Below are 22069 nucleotides of genomic sequence, written 5' to 3'. Positions count from 1 at the left end.
TTGGACAGAATTTGAGACACAAAGGAGCAGCTGTGAGCACAGCACAGGCTGGGCACAGCCTGGTGAGAGCCTCAGATACTCCCAGGGCAGGTTCTGAACAGAATTTGAGACAAAGGAACAGGTGGGCCAGAGGTACTTTCCCAATTCAGTGTTGTCTCAATGGACACTTTTCACTTGTGGGATCTTGCCTTGGCCTTTACCATTTCCTGCCTTTGGGGCATGCAAACAGCTCTTACCGATTCACCAAATATTTGCTTGCACTCATGTTATAAATTAGGAGAGAGTTTCACACCCAGATCTCAGATAATTGAGAACTACTGAGTCAGTGTGTCTGGGCTGGCTTCCACTACCAAAGAAATAGTTGCAGAAATAGATGTTTGACACTTACAAATTGATTTTTTTTTTCCTGATTGACTTTAAGTGCATATATGTTCTGAGGTAGTAAGCAGAAGCAATGAACATAAAAGGCAACACTAACATTTTTCTTGAAACTAAAAATAAATCTTACCTTTGCCATTAGCTAAGTAAAATACTGTGTTAAGCAGCAGTAAGAGAAAAACAGTTTCCTAATACTACTTGTGATTTTGCTATTTCAAGTAGAATGTACATATTTAAACTTGTATCAGGATCCAGTACAGCTGATTTCCCCTCTCCTGTTTGTTGGGACAGAGGTAGCAATATTTACACTGTACAGGCACAGTGGGAGCTCTCAAACTCTGAGGCTTTGAGTATCTATTGCATTGCCAGAGCACAGAAATACTTCTGAAAACTGGATAGGTTTGGTTAGGCTTTTTCTGGATTTTCACTGCCCTTTGTGATGTACCAAAATGTAGAAATCTGCCTGTGAGAAAGCAAGAAAAATGAGACCTCATGAACTTTTTTCCTACCATGATTAACTTACGTTATTATTTCTGGAGTTTGTTTTTATAAAAACACGGACATGATGTAAAAACTGAGTCATTTCCTTCAGTTTCTTTTCCTTCAATCTCTCTAACCCCAGCTAAGTTGTAATTAGCCACCAGGTTCTTCTAACTCTTACTGCTATTTCACCACAGTCTTCTCAGCTGTGGAAATGTTCTCTCATTCTTGTGTAGGTTAGTTATAAACCTGGAAAATCAGAACTTGCATAGAGCCTGACATATGCACACATTTGTTTACTGAGCTGCATCTTCCTTGCTATGTGTATTCCTTAGTCTTTGTGTCATCTCTTCTTGAAATCCCAGCCTTGTTCTGTCCTGTACTGGGACAAATTCAGGATGACTAAATACCAGCTAAATTCCCTTCCAAAAACTGACTAATGGAACACCCACATACTTACTCAGATCAACTCGGATTTTTTTTTTACTGCGTAAAACCACTTTTCCAGTTACAAATCCTGAATGCTCGCTGTGGTTTCCAGGATGTTTAGATCTGCCTGGTTGATAGAGAAATTCCAGAAATGGATGTTACTTACTCATACTGGATTGTTTTGGAAGATTTCAGAACTTCCTGACAGGAGTCAGCCCTGAGCACTTACACTAAAGTCAGAATTGTGTCTCCATTTGAAGTTGGCAAGAGCTCCAAGAGCTCTGGTGCAGAGGAACCAGACTTCCTCTGTTGTTGCTTTTAAACTGAAAACAATCTGTTTTGCAGATTCCAGTTTTCTTCACAAACTAGAACACACTCCTCTTCCTCTCTAATGTCGTCTTTCTTACTGGATGACTTTCCTAACACTGTGTTTGAAGCAGACAGAAGATGAAGTTGTGTTTTCTTCTAATCATGTTATTCCACAGTAAACTGGATCCCTGGCAAGCTTTTTAACACCAGAGGAAGGATTATAAGCAGTGTTGTTGATACACTTTTACTGTTAAACCTTTGGAGTGTTTTGGGCTTGGGCTAATTAAAGCCTTTCCTAGTGAAACAAGAATTTGCTGCCTTATTAAAGTTAAACTGCATAGGATAAAATTTCTTAACCTTTGTTAGGTTTTGAATTACACTTAAAAATTCTAGTAGTGTGTGTAAATGCTGAGCAAGTTGATTGTGTTCCGTTTGGAGAGTCAAATGCAGAGAAGATGAGGGCAGTGAGAACAGTCACTTCCAGAGGCATGAACCCTTTCTCTGTTCCCCAAACACACTTCTGCTCTTACTTGGTTCCATAAACTTTTGTGACTATTTAAAAGTGTTTTTTCTATATTAAAAATAGAATTGCTAGTTGTTTATTAGATTTGAGTTAAATTGGGAAGAGAGGAATGTCTCTTCTGTTCTGCTTGGATTTCTGACTCTGTTCTGTGACCCTGGCTACAGGACAGGAGTGTTGCATATTATCTGTCTGAAACTCTTAATTGTGGATATAAAAGTCAGAATTTACTTAGATAACATCTCTTCCATCTCTGGCAGCTGATAAAGCACAGTGTCAGTCAGGAGTAGGCTTGGACTGAAGCATTTTTGTAAACACCCAGCATATAAAAGCCGTGAGCGAAACATTACCTCATGAGTGAGGTTTCCAGCATGAACACTGGAACATGTCACTGCAAATGTTAAATCAACTCCAGAGCACTGCAAAATGGAAAGAAGCTGCTTTACCTGAAGAAAATCCTTTGGAGATGCTGAAAACCAGCTTTCTAGGAGAGAAACAACATCTCTTTGGTTTGGTTTAGTTTTTTTCTTGTTGTCATGCCTGACGCAGGCTGCTCTTTCTGGGAACTTGCATTTCCTGCACCAAGTGGAAGCTCTGCCGTTTCCAAAACAGCTTGATAAGCATCTAAAGAGACTGGTTCTGTTCAACAGTTAAGAGAAAGAATAAGCTTTGTAAGCCAATAAAAAAAATTCTAAATATTCCAGTGCTAAATAACAGTTTTATCTTGTTATTGTGAAATTTTTCACGAGTGCTTAAATTTTATTTGTAAGGAATAAGGAAATTTATGAAGAACATAACTTATGCTTTAATTATATGTAGCTGTCTTACCCCGAAGTGTCCTTGATGGAGCAGTGATGCATCTCATCCTTTCTCTTAAAGTCTAATTAAGTAGAAGATTGAAGGCATAACGTGTAATTTGAATAACTAAGCTTGGCTTCTAACTGAACACAACTGGTGTGGAAGTACCTTTGCATGTTGAGCATGTCAGTCTGTTATATGCAGTATATTTAAGAGATGATAAATATTTATTTAGCAAGAGTTTGGGATGATCCTGCAATGGATCAAAAGCTTACACAGCCACATGCCAGTAACTCTAAAAACATTCTGGCACCTCTTCTTTATATGTCAAGAGAAAATTTTTGTAGGAGAATTTTACAAGGGATGTTTAAATCTGTTTCACTCTGTAAAAACTGATAAAAAATCTTAGATTTATGGAGAAGGCTTTTAAAATATAACCCATTGAACCTCAGTTACAGCTTTCTGCAGTAGACTTCTTGGAGCCTCATCTCTGCAGTTACACACAGGCATCTTTTATTGCACTGGTCATGGGAGCAATGAGGCCTCACTGCCTCTGGAAACATGCTTTTGTTCTGGAAACTCTTCTCTTACCTCAATATCCCAAATCCACTTCATGCTCTCTTGGGCAATGTGTGCCATGGGTAATCCTGAGTTCATGTTTCTGCTGATATTCATCTACCAACAGTGACAAAGGGCTTCTTGTTCTGCCTTGAGTCAGAAGAATGGACCCCATGCAATATGAAAGTCTCTTCCTTGTATTTCTGGGTTTCATTGGTAATTAAATTGCATTAAGCTTCTGTTCACAATTTTATTCAGAACATGTTTAAATACGAAAGGAAGGAAGTAGTTTCACATAAAAATTAAGCTCCTTTTTGGCAGCTTCATCTCTTGTCTGTCCAGTGTGGTTTGGAGCTTCATCTTTTCCAGTATTGTAATTGCTCTCCCTTGTGTGAGTTGTGTTGCACCTGTCTAATTCATGGCCTGTGCTTCTTAGCAGCAGTAGGATGAAAGTTCTAAAGATTCCTCCTTTCTGCAAGGCAAAAATCAGCCCAAATTCTAATCTGTTCTTTTTTTCTGTTTTACTGTAGATCTGATCAACGCTGAAAACCCTCACTCATCACTGTGAGATCCTGTGTAAGTACAGCTCTGTGTCTGTGTGTGTCAGGTCTGCATGAGCATGTTTGAAGGAAAAAGCCACGCTTGTCTTTTTGGGACTCACTAAGTTTTCCCAACTCGTGTCTTTTAAGAATTACAACTGAATTTTGTCAGGATAGAAATATGATTCTTTTAAATTACTACAAATATGTACAAATTCGCTAAGTTTTCTGTTTTTATAAACAGTTTTCAAAGTATTTCAAATTAACCTGAAATTCCAAAATGAAAGAAATGCAACCTTCTTCTCCTCCCTTCCTAAATTAGTCAGTCCTTGATTATTAGCCAGCAGTGTTTCACAGTCAGACCACTTCTGAACAAGCTCCTACACAGCCCAAGGAGAACCTGTGGTTCTGTCTCATTGTGTTAAACAGTTTGCAGTGCTCCCAGAACTCTGCTTTTCTCCAAGTCAGTGTGCCTGCTCATATGTTCATTGTTGGAAGGTGAGGAGCAGCCCCAGTTCCCCCTGGGGTTAATTATTTTGATTTGTAGCATTGTGTGTAACCGTGGGTGTGTCCTGACATTTCCTTACCATGTCTTAGAGCCATGGCTGGCTTGTCTTTGAAACACAAGCTCAGCTGCTGGTTTTGGATTAAAATGGAATGAAAGTATCATAAAAGACTTGTGTTATAAATCAATAATCCTTCATTGTGGAGAACTGGAGCTTTGTGGAGTAAACTGATCTCTTTTCTGCTGAGGCTGATGGTGAGGTTCACCAGAGCATAATAAATTCTTGAAAAGAATGTAGCCTTCGTTTTTTTTATAAAAAGAAATATGCAGAATACTTTCATCCATACAAGTCTGAGCTTAGTTTAGTTTAGCTTAATTTATTATGGTATCATTCAACAGTAATTTTATTCTGTAGTTGTAATTACAAAATTAATGTGGTGGTCATGTTTGTTATAAATATCTGCAGATCTTCCAGTCTTCCATCACATAAAGCTGTTGATATTGGCTACAACACAAGTGCTTATGTTGAAATTCTCATTAAATAACCCACCAACCTGTTAACTGACTTCTGTCTGCTGTTAGTAGCAGTTGTCTTGTTTAATCTGAAATAATAATTGTAGCCTCTCTCATCACCTGAGGGTGGCAGATATATTAATAAAGGTGTATTTTGAGGTGTGCCTATGTTCTTTTAATTCTTGCTGGAGCCCTGAGAATTTCCCTCTTCTCAGCCATTCTGTTTATCAGATGGTGTCCATGGCACCTGATGGTGGCTCAGTGTCACAACCTCCCTTGCCTGTCTGAGGTTCTGCCCTCGGTTGGTTTTTATTTTTATTGTGGCAGCGTGGGTGATGTGTTAGCAGCTGTGTGTGCACAGCAGGCAGGTGAAGATCAAGATAACCACCCCTCCTCACATGCCACTGCACACTGCTCCCAGCCCAGTGGACTTTGCTGTGATGCTTTTGTTTTTCTCCCACTCTCCACCAGTCTTTACTTCAGCCCAGTTCTCTTTAATGAGGAAAGATTTCTGACATGCAGACAAAATCTTGCCTAATTGGACTTTGTTTTAAATTGAGTTAAATTGGTCAAATTTTTATTCTGTTTTCCATACTTGGAGTTTGAAATGCATGTATTGAGGTGGTTTTTGAAACTGGAAAAGCAAATCTGCATAATCCCTTTCCAAGGGATTCAGGGTTGAAAAGTAGAAGGTTAAAGATGCAGTTGCTGGAGCAAAGTTAATAAGGCAGTTTTGGAATATGACACAGGTTTTAGATGACAACATGTAGACTTTGGAGTCCATCTACTATTTTTGAGTATGTCAAGATACATTTTAATCTGAAAAGAAGTTGATAGAATATGCTGAAAAGCAGCAAAGCAATCTGCTGTACCTTTTCTCTCAACAAATATTTAGTTGGAAAACAAATGTTGACCTTTCCCATAATTACACAATTGTGTCATTACTCAAGTAGCTTAAACACAATATTATGTTGTGAAGGACAGACTTCATCTCAACAGCCCTGAACTATTCAAACAGAAATAGCGGGGAAAAGTCTGTGAAAAGTAAATATTTGTGGATGCAAGAAACAAGTATGGAAAACAGTAATCCTCTTCCATCCCCAGAGCAGTTCACTGCTCTGTTGTGCAGTGATGCTTTTGAAGTGAGCTCTTAGAAAGACTAAAAACTAATTAATTAACTGTAATATTACTAATTTATTTTTTTTCTTTCTTTTTTCCTGCTCTCTGCTTGGCACTGGTTTTCGCCCGTAGGTGTCTACTGTTGGCTCTCAAAGGTTACTAAAATTTTGCAGCTGCTCTGAATCAGCACTACCTAAAAGCTTCACCTCCTGTTGCTTCTCCCCACACCACCCTGCGCTGCTGCCTTGCTCTTGCCTGCCTCAGAACTCCATAAGAGAGTTTCTTTTTTTAAACACCCCCAATGAAATATAGGCTAGAAATGTGTGCCATTCTCTTGCTGCCTGTGTACTTGTTGATCTGGTTGTACAGTATGCTGGTATTCATTCCCTGGTATTTTCTCACCAATGCCAAGAAGAGAAAGGCAATGGCAAAGAGGTTAAAAGCTAAACCCATCTCGGACAAGCCGGGGAGCCCCTATCGCTCTGTCACCCACCTGGACTCTCTGGCAAACATCAACATCCCTGGAGCAGACACTCTGGACAAGCTCTTTGACCATGCTTTAGCAAAGTTTGGGAAGAAGGACTGTCTTGGAACCAGGGAAATTCTGAGTGAAGAAAATGAAATGCAACCGAACGGAAAAGTATTCAAAAAGGTAAAACTTGTAATTTTTTACTCAATTCTGACTTGGTTTTTTAATCACTTTTGAGCTGCTTTGTATCTTGCCTCAACAATGCATGTCCCTTTAGAGCTCTTCCTCAGTCATCATCTAATAAACCATTCATTTTATGGGACTTGAGGAATAACAGAATATACAGGATGCACTATTTATTCTACTTCAAGTAAACTGAAAGCAATTTCTTAATGAATGGCAGACTGTGTGCTTATGGTGTTATGCACCAACTCAACATCAGCTGGTAGAGCTATACTAGAAGCTTCTTGTCATGAAAATTCATTGTTTTTTTCCTCTCAAGTTAATTCTAGGAACTTACAGATGGTTATCCTATGAAGAAGTAAATGAGAAAATTACTCGCCTAGGGAATGGACTGACTGCCCTGGGCCTGACCCCAAAGAGCACCGTGGTGATTTTCTGTGAGACACGAGCTGAGTGGATGATCGTGGCTCTCACCTGCTTCAAGTACAACTTCCCTCGTGAGTGCTCACCTTGGATTTTAGAACCATTTAGAACTTTAATGGATTTTAGAACCATTTCTCAGCACAGATCTGGCTGTTAAGTATTTAGACTCTGCCAGTCTTGTCATTGGAGGTGTAAGAATCTCATAAACTTTCTCTGCTGATGGTCTGATCCTTTAGAAGTTTTCAGTCTATTCTATGCATTGTGGAGATCCCTAAAATTAACTTGCTCAGACTTATGAAACTGTCTGTTATTATTTTATTGTAGTAATGTTATAGATGTTAAAATGACAGAATAGTACACTTACTATTCAGGTGGTTTTAAATATTCTGAAGATATCAATAGTTGCATTTCTCTCCACAATGTGTGGGACGTTTTTGTAGTGTTTTCTGATTGTCCTAAATTATACATCTAAAAGATGAAATGGTTATCAGGAGAGAAGGATGGTATCAAAATCATATGATAGTCTGTGGGTAATCTGTTTTGGTGACATTTGTAAGCTGCTCAAATTCATTACAATTATGAATGGTTTTTCTTTTTTTTATTCAAGCTGTCAGAAATCTCTAATGGGAGTTAATACATGCAGACTCCTTGATGAGCTGCAGTGATTACTGAGCACTCCAGTTCCCATTTTCACACAACATACTGTGATCCACAGCCCATTTTTTTTGCTTGCCCTGGGCTGTCTCTTTTTTCCCAGCAGTAGCCTCTGTGCAGAGGCTGTTCAGGGGCAGGAGTGGAAGACCTTGCTACTGAAGTAGGAGAATATGGTTAATTTGGTCTGTATCCCTATAATTTGAAAGGCAATAAGAAATAGCTGTATAACATCACTCTTCTTCCTCTTCTGCATGAACCCTATCTCACAGCACTGTTAAATTCCTTTAATGGTCTTTGGAGGTGACAGTTTGAGATAGCAAATGATACTAAAGATTTTTTTTCAGCAGAGAGATAATGGGGAGAGGTGAACTCCATTGTGCCTGGGAGGCACTTAACGGCATTCCTGCAGCCAGTCTGGGTTAAAAATAATCTGGCAGTGTGAAAAACAGTCTGATTCCTTAGTCTGATTGTGTGCCTTGCTGCCATCAGTGATTCCATGGGAGCAAGGACAGCAGCTGTCAGTGTGCAGAGCTGCCTGTAGCTGTGCCCAGCTTTCAGCTGTAATGTCTGGGTGTCACTTCTCCCCTGAGCTGGGGCTGCACAGAGCTCAGGGACAGGACACCTGCTCTTAGTTGTTTACTCTGGGATTGCTTTGTACATTATTGTTGGCTGTTGGTGCATCTGTTGTGATAATTTCTTGTCTGCTATAGAAAAAGCAGAATTATTTCAGGAGGACGTAGATAACCATTAGAGGTTCCTTCCAACCACCCAACCACTTCAGGGCAGACTAAAAGTTCCAGCCTGTTAATTAGAGCACTGTTCAAAGGCCTCCTAAACAGTGACAGGCTTGGGGCATCAACCACCTCCCTAGGAACCCTGTTCGGTATCTGACCATGCTCTCAGTAAAGACATGTTTCCTGTCCAGCTGTCCTCCTTGTTCCAAAGGTCTCTTGTGCCACAACATTTCTGATGTGGAAAAATTAAAAGCTGTTTTATTTCCAAATTAGAAAATTCCCAATTGAGTGCTTTCCAGTAAGCTGAAGCAAGAGTTTTTGCATTTAGTATTACTTTAACCCTTCTTTGGTGTCCTCTGCCTTGCCTGTGACAGTTGTCACTCTCTATGCCACCCTGGGGGAAGAGGCAGTGACCTATGGTCTCAACGAGTGTGGAGCATCATACCTGGTCACCAGTGTGGAACTCCTTGAGAGCAAACTTAAGGTAATTTGGTACCATCCTTACCTGCCACAAGCACCCCCACAGCTCAGACAGTACACAACTGAAAATTTCATTTCTCTTCTCTAGACTGCACTGCCACAGGTCTCCTGTCTGAAACATATCATTTATGTGGACAAGAAAACGGTCAATAAATCAGAATACCCTGAAAATGTGGAGATTCACAGTATGCAGGCAGTGGAAGAGCTGGGAGCCAAACCAGAAAACTGTAAGTGAATCAATTCCCAGAAGGATGTGTATCAGAAAAGCCCCAACCCAGCAAAGGGTGGCCTTTGTCATCAACAAAGGCAGTAGCAGGTTGCCAGTTCATCCTCCAGCTCCCTTTAAATAAACAAAAAAATCTGTTTTATGTCTTTTGTTCATGTATGTCAGGACAAAATTTTGCTTTCAACTTCTAAACCATAACCAGAATAATTTAATACTTCATCTTTGTTTTAGGAAATGAAATAGAAACTGGTTTTATGTTTCATTTTCTGCTAGTCTTACTTTTATTTATCTTATTGTCACTTTTTTTTTTCTAAGAAAAGAGGAGAAAGCACTTAAAGCTGTTTTTGGTTTTTTTGCTTGGAAATGACCATTCTCTTAACCAAGCTGTAGCCAAAAAGCACTTAAGGCTAAAGGACTGGCAGTTACATTCCTTGCTGCATTGGGCAGCCAGGAGTGACTGTAAACATCTGCTTTAAGGAAGGAAAACCCAACCCTGCTGATCTGTTCTCCTTACATCAGCAGTCTGTAATTAGCCACATCTCTCTCTGGAGTAAAGGAGGAGATAAACTGCCAAAGGAGCTTTGGGAAACACACATTCATCACAGCTGCTTATCTCTGATCAGCCTGAGGTGCTGACCAGCAGTGACCCTCAGGGGTGTTTTTTTGTGGCCTTAGTCTCTAAAACACCTCCTTCCTTGCAGACATTGTGAAAGCCATGAAAGCTGATGATTGTCATCCTAAGAATAAAGAGGGCTAAAACAAAAATCAGAAGTCAAGTGTTCTAAGCTTACTGCTTTTGTACTGAACCTGCAGCTTACCTGAGGGAGGTTTCTTTTAAAACATTTTTTTAAAAAAAGGTGGGGGGAGTTGAAATGAATTCTACCTCTACAACCTTGGCTTTGAAAGACTCCGTTGTTTTTTTTGTTTTGTTTTTTACTCAACTTGCTGTTTTTCATCAGTGGTGTTGTATTTCTCCCCTTTGCTGCCTTTGACAGTTTTATTTGGTCTTCCAAAGGCTCCTTCTATGAAACTTTCAGCCAGCTATAAACCACAGTGACAAAAGTGTCGCCCAGATTGTGCAGATGCTCAAACACTCATCATCCCTTTCAAAACTGACCTTCCCGCTCTCCCTGCTCTCCCCAGCACTGGCCAACAGCTCGCTCTGCTGGCCTTCCCTGAAGCACCTGTTTCACTCTGATTACAGACATTTGCACATTGCTTAAGTACAGAAATAAATTACAAAGTAGCTAAGACTAAATAATAGTTTTCTCTCCTGAATTTTGCAGCAAGCATTCTGCCAAGCAGACCTGTTCCTACAGACTTGGCTTTGGTCATGTACACCAGTGGCTCTACTGGGAGACCCAAAGGAGTGATGATGATGCATAAAAACTTAATAGCTGGAATGACAGGACAGTGTGAGAGAATACCTGGACTGGGGTAAGAAACACTCTGTTGTTTTGTGTACCCCAAAATGTCACATTTACAGAGTCTGCTGCTGGCATTGTGTTACCAAGTTTCTTCATATTATTGTGAGGCCACTACTCTTTGATTTATAAGAAATATGTCTTGTGTGTGTGAACTTGTTTGAAAAATATGCCCTTCTAGCTGTTTTCTCACACGCTGTTGCTCTTTTAATAATTATTACCCTTAGCTCTAAGCCTGTGATGGATTTTTGCACTTTTGAGGGTCAGAGGATACCACTAAATAAGAAATTCCTCCTCTAGTGCAACTTGGGAAATACCTTTAAACATTTTCAAGCAGCTAGAATCAGTTTATTGACCTGGAGACACCACTCTTAGGTGCAGTTCACTGAAGGAACAGAAAAGTCATAAATTATGCATTGACAGCAGTAAAACCAAGTGCAAATTCCCTTTCATTAATGTTTTGAGGAAGCTTTTCTTGGAAGTGTGTGTATTTGTCTCTGCGTTCACACAAACAAGCCCTGTTGGCCAGACTGCTGTTGTGAGAGGATATAACCCCAATTCTGGCTGGGTGCTGAAAGCTGCTGCTCACTGACAGCTCTCAGGTTCTTGCTGAGAAAATCTGAGCAATTAACTTTCTGAAATCAGCTCTCTTTCCAGTCATGTATCCTGGAAGAAAAGTACTGACAGGGCTTTGAAGATCATTGGTCATTATTTTAAAGTATAGTTATTTCATCCTTAATTTCATTACTGGAATGAAACCTCCCACAAGGAGAGGAAATAGCAGTAAAGGACTAAGGAATCAGAGTTTCCTAGAAAACCAGGCAAATCCTGTAATTTCTACTGATTTCAGTAAGGGCGGATTTCCCCAGTTTGTTTTTATGCTGTGGCTGAAATCACACTCCTGCAGGAGAATAAGCTCCCCTGCAACCCACATCAATTGAAAAGTAATAATTAGGCACTCAATAAAATGGTGAAATGGTATTTTCAGCCCACTTGTGACTTCATTATTGTTTCTTTCCCAGGCCCAAGGACACTTACATTGGTTATTTGCCCCTGGCCCATGTGTTAGAGCTGACAGCAGAAGTTTCCTGCATCACTTACGGCTGCAGGATCGGCTACTCCTCTCCTCTCACTCTCTCAGACCAGGTGAGGGCTGGCAGAGCAAGGTGGGAGCAAATTCAGCTTCTGCAGCCTCTTCGCTCCTTGCTCAGCTTCCTCCTTCAGTAAAGAAATGCTGATGTATACGGCACACTTCAGAAATGTAATTTTTTTTCAGAAAATGATGCAAATTAATGTTCCTAGTGACCAACAGTGGTGGGTTGTACCATGTAAATTTTATTAAAACCTCTCCTTTTATGATACTTAGGAAATCTAAAAGCAATGCTAATTAATGCCTCTAGGGTTATCCACTGGATAACAGGGTAAGAACAGCTCTTAATAGATCAGCTGAACTGTTCAAAGTGATCTTAAGTTTTGGTCTCACTTTATCAGTTCTTTATTGCAGATCTTCTATTTAGTCCTTTGCCTTTTTCCTTTTAACAGTTCAGATAAATAAGAGTAAATTAAGCCAGAATAGATACCTCTGTATGTTTTGCTTGTAGAGAGATTTGCATCAAGCAAAACAAGCTTCCAGAGGAAGATGGAGGAGAAAGCAAGTACTAGAGGGAGGAAGTAAGAGAAAGATAAACAAAGTGAACTTGTAAAAGATTGAGTATTTTGATTGAAATAAGTGTTAATCATTACCCTTTCCATCTCAATGAGGGCAAAATGACACAGGAACAGGGGAAGAGATTTGAACAAATTACATGCCAATCTATCTCCTCCTTTTGTTAGTCCTTTAGTTTTCAAGCCCTGTTTGGTTTTCAGCTTCATAAATTGATTTTTTTCCTTATTACAGTCAAGTAAAATTAAGAAGGGAAGCAAAGGAGACTGTACTGTACTTAAGCCAACACTGATGGCAGCTGTGCCTGTAAGTATGCAGAAGGAGATATGTCCAGCAAAAAAATGTCTGTCTTTTGTCCTATGTGGTAATTTTCCTTTTTTTAACATTTTGTAGGAAATAATGGACAGAATTTATAAAAATGTCATGAGTAAAGTTCAAGAGATGAACTATATTCAGAGAACTCTGTTCAAGATAGGCTATGACTACAAATTGGAACAGATCAAGAGAGGATATGATGCACCTCTGTGTAACATGTAAGTAGCATGAAAAATGATCCTCTGAGCTATCAGACAGTTCTCATCTGACATGCAAATAACTCCTAATGAGTAACTGAAGTAGTCCAAGTTCATACTGGAAACTGATATTTCATGGTAATGACTAATCTTCCAGACATCTGTCTGCTTTCATTTTGAAAGCATTTTCATTGCTTTCATTTTTTTTTTTTTTAAGTGATAAAACTGGAATGTTTGTTAAGCTACAGGAACTCTGCCTCCTCAAGGGTTACGCAGGAGGTAATGGGTTTGGATTAGCTCTCCTGTCTACTAAAATCTGGGAAAAAGTTAATTTTAAGGTGTTCCAGATAGGAAGGAAGGAAGAAGGTGTGTGTTTTCTTAGAAAAGTGAGCTAAGTGAACAATTTTTAATGTTTTTTGCCTTCTTTCAAGACTATTGTTTAAAAAAGTGAAGGCCCTGCTGGGAGGGAATGTCCGTATGATGCTTTCTGGAGGAGCTCCACTCTCACCTCAGACACAGAGATTCATGAACATCTGTTTTTGCTGCCCTGTTGGGCAAGGCTATGGACTGACAGAGACCTGTGGAGCTGGAACCATTACAGAAGGTACTTAAAGCACCTGTGCAAATACAGAAATTAAAAAATAGATACAGATGTTTGGTGATTTTAGTTTTTTTTTAAACAAGTCAAACTACAGCTACAATACTACAGCTGTAGTTCTGCAGTGAAGTACTTGAGATAAGATACACCCTATTCATATTTCAAATAACAAAAATCTTGTTTTTCTTTCTTGTTCTCTCCCTAAGTTGCTGATTACAGCACTGGCAGAGTTGGAGCTCCTCTTATTTGTTGTGAAATAAAACTGAGAGACTGGCAAGAAGGTGAGTAGTAATAGTTTTGATTTCAGACTAATTAATTTAGCCCCTGCCTAGTTAGTATCTTTTCCTGTCTGCTTAGCTGAGTGTAGCATATGAACTAATTGTTCTTTATCTTTGATTAAACTCATCAGTGTGCTTTAACCTCAAGCTGAAGCTTCAAAGTATTTTCTTGACAGAAAGATATATAAGTTAAAAATAATTGCTTGGGACAGTTAATAAAAATAATGTACTAAAAAAGAATTGCTGTTGTTTTCAGGGGGCTACACTAATAAAGACAAGCCCAATCCTAGAGGAGAAATTATAATTGGTGGACCCAACGTCTCCATGGGATATTTTAGAAATGAAGAGAAGACAACAGAAGAGTTTTCTGTTGATGAGAATGGCCAGAGATGGTTCTGCACAGGAGATATTGGGGAATTTCATCCAGATGGGTGTCTGCAGATCATAGGTGGGCCTCAGCTTTTGATACCTTAATATATTACGAGATCTTGACTAACCACAATTATAAATATGTTTATATTCTATTCTATTCTATTATAATAACCATAATGTTATTAATACTGTTGGCTTTGCCTGGGCTCATCTACTTAAGGTTACCTTTTTATAGAATCAGTGTAAAACACATTTCCAGAAGTCCTCATAGCTGTAGTAAAATTCTGGAAATTATGCCATTTCCTGTGACATTATCATCATCTAAATTTAGCATGTAAAGAATAAATACAAGATTAACTTTTATATTAATTACAAAGCTTTGAAATCAGAGTCCTTTCCTACAAGCTGTGTGATAAAAAGTGTAGTGCTGTAATACTTTTTTACAGAAATCTTTATAAATTTGGCAGCTAATTAGCTGCTTTAAAATTTGTCTATTAAGGTCTGCATAGCCCAAAAGACATATGGTATGTATAGAAATGAGTGTGTGGAAATGCTGAAGTTTAAATGAAACAAGATTTTCATTTTTCCCCTCCTCCTGACTCCTAGATCGTAAGAAGGACTTGGTAAAGCTCCAAGCAGGAGAATATGTATCTCTGGGCAAAGTAGAGGCAGCACTGAAGAACTGCCCATTGATTGATAATATCTGTGCTTATGCCAAAAGGTAAGAGTGAATTAATTTAGAAACTCTGTTTAGAGCAAACATGAAGTACAGGCTCTGATCCAACTGCAGTTTTCCATGGTTTCCTTCTAATTACCCCCTCCATCAGAGTACAAGTTCCAAACAGCCTGTCTGAAGAAGCACAGGTTCCTAGATTCCCTCAAAGCTGAAGAAATGAGCTGTTTGTTGGCATTTCTCCTATCCAGATACTCTTGATTCCCATCCCTTCCCTTCCCTAAACAGGTATATATCATTATACATAGTTACATTTAGCATGTGTTTTGGCTGTCAGAATACTAGTGAAAAGTTAATCTGGACACTTAGCACCTGATCCAAAACCTTCCAGTGAGTTTTGGAAATAGTCCCAATCTCTTCCCCTGTGTCCCTTTGTGAGGGGGAACTGCAGAGAAGAGGTTAAACCCCAGGTGAAGCTGGGGAGCTAAACTGAGATGGCCATGAATGAAATGACAGCAAAGTCTTATTCTGATCAAACCTGATGTTGCAACCCAGCTTAGAATATGAAGATTTAATGCACAAGAAGGGTTCTGTCTGGTGGAATAACTCCAGTTCAGAAAGCTTTGGGCATTTGTGGGTCCAACAGCAGGTAATTCACACCCTGAAATCAAAGTCTTGACTTTTTTTCCTTCCTTCTCTTGCCACTCTGTGCAGTGACCAGTCCTATGTGATCAGTTTTGTGGTCCCTAACCAGAAGAAGCTGACAGCCCTGGCTGAGCAGAAAGGCATCAGTGGAAGCTGGGTGGACATTTGTAACAATCCCACCATGGAAGCAGAAATCCTGCGGGAGATTAAAGAAGTGGCAAACAAGAGTAAGTACCACAGCACATCCTGCTGGCCACGGGGGTTATCCAGCAAAAGCTGTCTTTATCCTCACCAACTGCTCCTCCTTCTTCCAGTTTCTCTGTAGCTGCCAAAATTTAATAGTTTATTGAGGCAAAGACCACATGAAATTGTTGCATATTATCCTAGGAATTTACATAACACTACTATACTATTGATTACTATATTTATTTGTATTTTTTACAAAATATCTGAAGGTTTTTTCCAACTAAATTCTGGAGACAAGTTGCTTTGTCTGATATAGTTAAAAAGAGCTGATAAGTCCAAAAGAGCTGTTAATTGGAAGAAAAGTTGCAAGGCATTTGCTGGTAAGGAAACTGGTTAAGCAAGAGACTTCAAAGCATTTTTTCCCCACACAACTTTGTTCCCTACAGCTTTGAGCAGCCATGATCCTTGTGGACAACCTTGTGTGCAGCCTTGTGGTTGCAGTGAGGTTGTGCATGTGCCAAGCCACTGCTTCCAAGCTGAAGGGAAATAAGTGGCTAATGTAACAAAACTACAAAGAAGTTCTTTTGTTTTGAACTCTAAACAGACTTTTAGGAATGAAAAATACAGGAAAGAAACATTCAAGTAGGGAAAGTGTACAAGTACTTATTTATAATTTAAATATGAAGCATGTCCTGCTAGTCTGAGTTAACCTGGTTATTCCATTCCTGGACCAGAGACACAACTGTAGATTTCAGTGTATGCTCCTGTGGCAGTAGTCTCAGAGCTTCAGGCTACTCAGTCATTTGTTTCAAGCTTTACATTTTGCCTTGTCACATCCAATACAAGCTCTAAACACAGAGTGTTATTAGAGTATTTGCACAGTAACCAGCACTCAGTGATGGGACAGGATGAAATTTGCCTGTGGTTCTTTTGCAAGGTTATTTAAGTAGGACACTGTATTATACAAGCTGCAGGGCGCTGACCAGATTTTTAGGGAATATGAATTAGTATTTCATTTGGCTTTGTAATCACAGTCCTGCTTTTCTTTCTTCTTGTCCCTGCAGTGAAATTAGAAAGGTTTGAAATCCCCATCAAGGTCCGGTTGAGCCCTGAGCCGTGGACCCCTGAGACTGGGTTGGTAACAGATGCTTTCAAGCTGAAAAGGAAAGAACTGAAGAACCATTACCTCAATGACATTGAAAGAATGTATGGAGGCAAATAAACTGCTCTGCTGACCTGGCAGTTGTGCAGGTGGTTCCTTCTCATGCCTCAGTTTTGGATGTCTGTGTATACTGTAGATATCACACATTCCAAAAATACACCAAATGGATGACTGCTTCTGTAATCTCTATCAAGTAAAACAGAGACTATCTTAGACTCCAAATTCTTAATTATTAGCAGATTAGACACTGATGGTCTTCATAGAGTTTTGTGTGATCATCTCCAGTTTTGAGACAGACATCATTATGTGAAGCAGTGTGACCAGGTAATTTTATTGTTTCTCTAGCATATTCAGACTGCTTACAGCTGCTCATTAACTCGTGCTGAAGTCTGGCCTGTATTTCAAAGAGAAAAAATAATGTAATTGTGATGATTCTTCTGTCATAATAAGACACTTGTAATAAGATACTTCCCTCTAGCAAGGAGGGAAAAGGAGTATCTAATGTCTACCCTTCTCCATTTAAAAACAAAACCAAGACAACAGCAGTAAGTCAAGAACTTGCTAGAGATCACTAATAATGCACTGCTTGAGAATGGATGGATTCTTCTGCACATCAATATCTTGAATATTTCAGTGCCTACAAAAGAATAGAAAGTACACTTATTGAAATAAAGGTGAACTGAAAAGCTTTCTAAAAAGTTACAAGAAATTTCACTCAAGAGCATTGAATTAACTATTTAAACTTCCAACTCACCAAATAGGTTTCTAATTACCACTGCATTTTAATTCAAGCAGAGCTTTCCACTGGGCCCAGAGTGTAAAAGAAAACAAAGACTTGCACTGCTCCAGGGCTGCTGATGAGAAATCAGTGCCTGAACGCAGAACTTGCATCTGGACTGGCAAACAGCTGTGAAACTGATGGGCAGTGGTCTCTAAACAGACTTGAAACTCAGAGCAGTTTTGGTGGATTTTTTTGAGAGGTGGTTGATGTTTTTAAGGCACTGATTCTCTAGACCTTCACATACATGTGAGGACTGGTCCAGGTTACCTGGACATAACTTAGGGGATCAGGTTTGCAGTGTCTGCATTCCTTTCTGGAAGGTATTTCCGTTCACCTTTTAACTGGTAAGCAGGACAAGGCAACCAGAAACCAACAGGAGTTTCCCTGTCTAGTCTTGTTTTACTTACAGAGAAGTAGTCTGTGGCCAGGGAATCTTTGTTTCCTGGAAACTTGTAAATAGGGACAAATCACTCTTTACAGAAATTCATTATACAAATGTTCTCTTATTAACTGGAAGTCATAGATGTGAAGGAGGAGGAAGAGATAATTTAATAATAGTTCATCATTTTGTGTGCCGAATCCTGTACTGTGTCTTCTTTTGAATTGTAACTGAGCTCCTGCATCCCTGCCAGCTCTTCACACTTGAACCATAAGTGCTGTAAAAAAGTGGAGGCTCTTGATACTGTTCTACTTTGCACTTTCTTAATCGTTTTATATATGTTGCTTACATTTTGTACAGCTGTGGCCCTCAACTGCTCTATATTGCAAATTCATTTGAAAGTATTTATAGATTTCTATTAATAATATTTGTGTTGTGTATATGATGGTTAAAAAAAATTATTTGGTATTGTCACTGTACAGAAAGTAAAAGATTTTGTACATTGCTTCTCTTGAACACATGAGCTTGCAATTTCAGGACAAGTTTTTTCTTTTCTGCATGTATATGTATTTTTATTTTCCAGTTAAAATAGACTTTGGCAAAAATAAATGATGGCTCTACACTCTTCAAGTAAACCATCCTGGGGACCAACTTCAAGCTTCACCATGCATAATTTTCTCTGGCTAGTGCAGAACACTGCCAGCTCACCTTCTAAGAACCCTGAGGGGAAAGAGAGAAGGAAAATCTGGCACATAAAGGTGACAGTATCCAGTTGTGCATGGAACTACAAGAGTCACTAAAATAAACAAGGAGATAGCTTTTCTAAATAATTTTTTTTAAATATACACACAGTTGTTTTCTGACAACAGGCAATACTTCCTGTATCAGTAGAAACTTTTAAAATTACTTGGTCCTGGAGCCATGTTACCAATTTTTCCATGTTTTAAAACTGGTCTCTGTTAAACAGCCTTTAGTCAGCCTAATAGTATCACTAAAATGAAATACATGTAAGAAAGATACTCGAGTCTGTCAGCAGGTTCTAAGACTATTTTTTTTTAAGCCATGAATGTATTTATATGAATTGTATTTTATCTTCTGTGTCTTGGTTGACTGAGGATCACTATTTTCAAAATATACACACACACACACACACACACAATGTTAACATTTCAAAAGTGGAATACAACTTCAATGGTTCAACAAGTTTGTGTTCTGGAATATCTTTGTATTGCACAAGGCCTCTGTTCCTGTTCTGTGCCTCACATTCTGTCTGAAACTGAGCCTGCCTTACACAGACTGCTCAAAGCAGCAGCAGTGAGTCCATACTTCAGGGAACAAAAACCAAGCCTCCAGTAGGCCTGGTTTTTCTTGTAAGGGATGAACTAGAGGTGGTTGTACTGCAAAAGACAATTTGCTCCATTATCAGCTTTTCAAGCACCTTTGGAGAAGGGAAAGGATGACATCAGGCTGCCTTCAGATATGGGGATTGTTTGCAAATACCTTGCAGCTGGGCAAGAACTTTATCCTTCATTTTAAGGAATTCTAAATCCTTTTTGTGACAGAGCTTGTGGAGGAGAAACAGAATGAGCAAGAGTGTTTAATTCATTAAGAAGAAGGAAGATATAGTAAGAGATAGTAAATTACTTCAAAATCATTCTGTGATAGTTACAGATGTTCCAGATGCTCTTTATCTGAAAGGACATACACCATGGGACTGAAATGTGAGGGAGAGGTTCATGTGCTGCTGAGGGTCCCAAAATGCTGAAAGTTCTTCAGGAAAGCAGGTTCAGAATTTTAAATCATCCTTGTAAGACTGAGGTAACAAGTTCAAAAAGAAACAAAATCCAGTTTGGGTGTATCTGGTGTAAGATTATATTTAAGCCCCCTACCTCAAAAGACAGGGACTGTAGAGAAAGGCAGAGTGGAACTACCACAAGAGACTGGAAGGTTTCAGCTGTGAGGGAGGATGAGAGTGGTTTAGCTGGCCTGAGGAGGAATTGCACATGCTACAGGATGATTAACCTGCAACTCCCTGCACAGTTACCCTGACACACGCACAAAGAGCTGGCCCCAGGGAAGGAGGAAGAACATGGTAGAAGTTAGCACAAAGTTAGATAGATGATTTGGTATTTTAAAAGAAGCATGGGGTTTAAAACTGATTTCTTACTAAATATTGAACTGGTCACCCAAGATCTCTGCCACTGAAAGGCTTCAGAGCCTCAGTCAATGGCATCTCAAGGAAGCCTTTGAGGAACAGCCTTGGCACATACCCTGGGTGGGGCTGGCAGGGTCCTGCACATGGCACAACAGCAATGCTGCCTCTAACAGGCAGATGTCATTAAATGGCTTGAAAGGGGAAAAAAAGAGTCTAAAGAGGGAGCGGAAGGAGTTCCTCCCTTAGGAGCAGGTGAGGTGGTGTTTAACCACCCCATGCAATCGCAGTGCCCTTGACAACACTCAGCATAACCCGAAGGGTGCTGCCTGCCAGCTCCCCCAGCATGAACTGCAATTCCCAGCACACTGGCAGGAGATAAAAGGAACAAAACACCAGTTCAGAATGTGGGTCACTCATTTGCAGTAGCACAAAAAGAAAAAAAAAGGAAAAAAAAAAAAAGAAAAAAGACTACATCTACCACATCTCAGAACAATAGCTTCAAATAACTATGATGTATTCTAACAATAAATTAGTGTTGTTCTGCAGTTACATGGAAAATGAGAAATAAATTCTCATTATGTATTTGGTTCTAGTGTGTTGGGGCTTTTGTTTGTTCGTACCTTGGCTTTGTTTGGTTTTGGTTATTTTTGTTTGTAGTGGGGTTTCTTTTTGTTCATACTGAGCCTGCCCAATGTCTAAGCTCTGTTTACATGACAGTAACACAATTTCCTTTTTGAAGGCTAAAATTTACAAACTCAAAGCTTAAAAGAAATAAATCTGGTGGGGTTTTTCCATAAAATGGTACAAACATCATCTACAAAATACAATCAGCAAACCTGCTGGTTACTGGTTACATGGAATTGCAAACAATACCCAGAGTAAAACTTACCTGGATTACTAAAACACATTTCCAGTTAATTCAGTGCTGCTGCAAAGTATATTAGTGATTGCTTTATGATAGCAGTACATCAGCCACGGATGACCAGGGCTGACTATATTAAACAGACATTTGTACTCAGCCTGTCATTTTCACAGAATTTATTGAATGAGTTCTGACAGAAATGGAGCAATGTTTGCACTACTGCTGTGCTACTGGGGGCTGTAATAGGCTGAATCTTGCTACACCTTTATTGGGGAGAGAGACACGTTTGAAGAAAATGAAATCCATTCTAGACTGATAAAGTGTTCTAATGAAACAGATTATCACAGGTAATTTACCAAAAATTGTCTTATGTTGGAAGCCTGTAGCCTTGGCATTACACCTCGGCTGTGGCCGGGTGACGGCCCTGCCGTGCCCCAGGGCTGTGCCCAGGTGACAACCCCGCGGTGCCTGGGGCTGTGCCCGGGTGACAACCCCGCGGTGCCCGGGGCTGTGTCCAGGTGACATCCCCGCGGTGCCCAGGGCTGTGTCCCGGTGACAGCCCTGCGGGGCCCGTGCCCCAGGGATGCAGCGGCGCTGCTCGGGGCCACGACTCGTTCCACATCCTGCCCAAGGTGACCCTCCCTGTCTGCCAGAGAACATCCTGGCATGCACCGAAGGGAGCTGGAGCCCAAACACGACCCGAAGCACCGAGCAGGGCTGCAGTCCCGGCACAGGCGGCAGAGGATGCGGCTGCGGCACCCCGGGACCGGCGGCACCAACAAGGCTCTGTCCTCCGGGGGCAGCGCCTGTGCAGCCCCTCCCAGCTGGGGAATGAGGACAGGAGCGACTGCCCTGGATGAGGAATCGTTCTGTTCTTGGACAGTGGCTTGTAGAGCCCACAGCTTGTCCTGCGGTGAGAGCTGTCCTTCAGCTCTTTGCATCTGCTCTCCTACAATGAACTGCATTACACACTGAGGCCGTCCAGGACTTAGAGGGGCCTTGGGAGTTTTTACAAGGGCAGGTGATAAAGGGGAACGTTTTTTAGCTGAAAGAGGAGAAATT

At 40.1% G+C, this 22069-nt stretch overlaps 1 protein-coding gene across 3 annotated transcripts in view; it reads left to right on the top strand.

Annotated features, from left to right (window-relative positions):
* ACSL4 (acyl-CoA synthetase long chain family member 4) overlaps positions 1 to 20740 on the top strand; it is a 29566-nt gene extending 8826 nt beyond the window's left edge. The window contains exons 2-16 of one of the 3 annotated variants that reach the window (XM_083876219.1): positions 4003 to 4048; positions 6564 to 6800; positions 7120 to 7297; positions 8986 to 9095; positions 9180 to 9318; positions 10604 to 10754; positions 11764 to 11887; positions 12639 to 12710; positions 12798 to 12937; positions 13348 to 13520; positions 13721 to 13795; positions 14049 to 14240; positions 14771 to 14885; positions 15552 to 15709; positions 16733 to 20740. In XM_083876219.1, the coding sequence (XP_083732345.1) occupies positions 6573 to 6800; positions 7120 to 7297; positions 8986 to 9095; positions 9180 to 9318; positions 10604 to 10754; positions 11764 to 11887; positions 12639 to 12710; positions 12798 to 12937; positions 13348 to 13520; positions 13721 to 13795; positions 14049 to 14240; positions 14771 to 14885; positions 15552 to 15709; positions 16733 to 16890 (2013 nt within the window). In that variant the 5' untranslated portion in view covers positions 4003 to 4048; positions 6564 to 6572 and the 3' untranslated portion in view covers positions 16891 to 20740. Of the gene's footprint in view, positions 1 to 4002; positions 4049 to 6280; positions 6801 to 7119; positions 7298 to 8985; positions 9096 to 9179; positions 9319 to 10603; positions 10755 to 11763; positions 11888 to 12638; positions 12711 to 12797; positions 12938 to 13347; positions 13521 to 13720; positions 13796 to 14048; positions 14241 to 14770; positions 14886 to 15551; positions 15710 to 16732 lie in introns of all 3 variants that reach the window. The other 2 variants (XM_083876218.1, XM_083876217.1) reach the window with 2 other exon arrangements.
* The last annotated feature ends 1329 nt before the right edge of the window (positions 20741 to 22069 follow it).

This window comes from Zosterops lateralis, assembly GCF_965231275.1.
Source record: "Zosterops lateralis genome assembly, chromosome: 21".
Classification (NCBI taxonomy): Eukaryota; Metazoa; Chordata; class Aves; order Passeriformes; family Zosteropidae; genus Zosterops; species Zosterops lateralis.
Note: the sequence above shows the minus strand (reverse complement) of the source record. Positions and strands in the feature narration are given on the sequence as shown.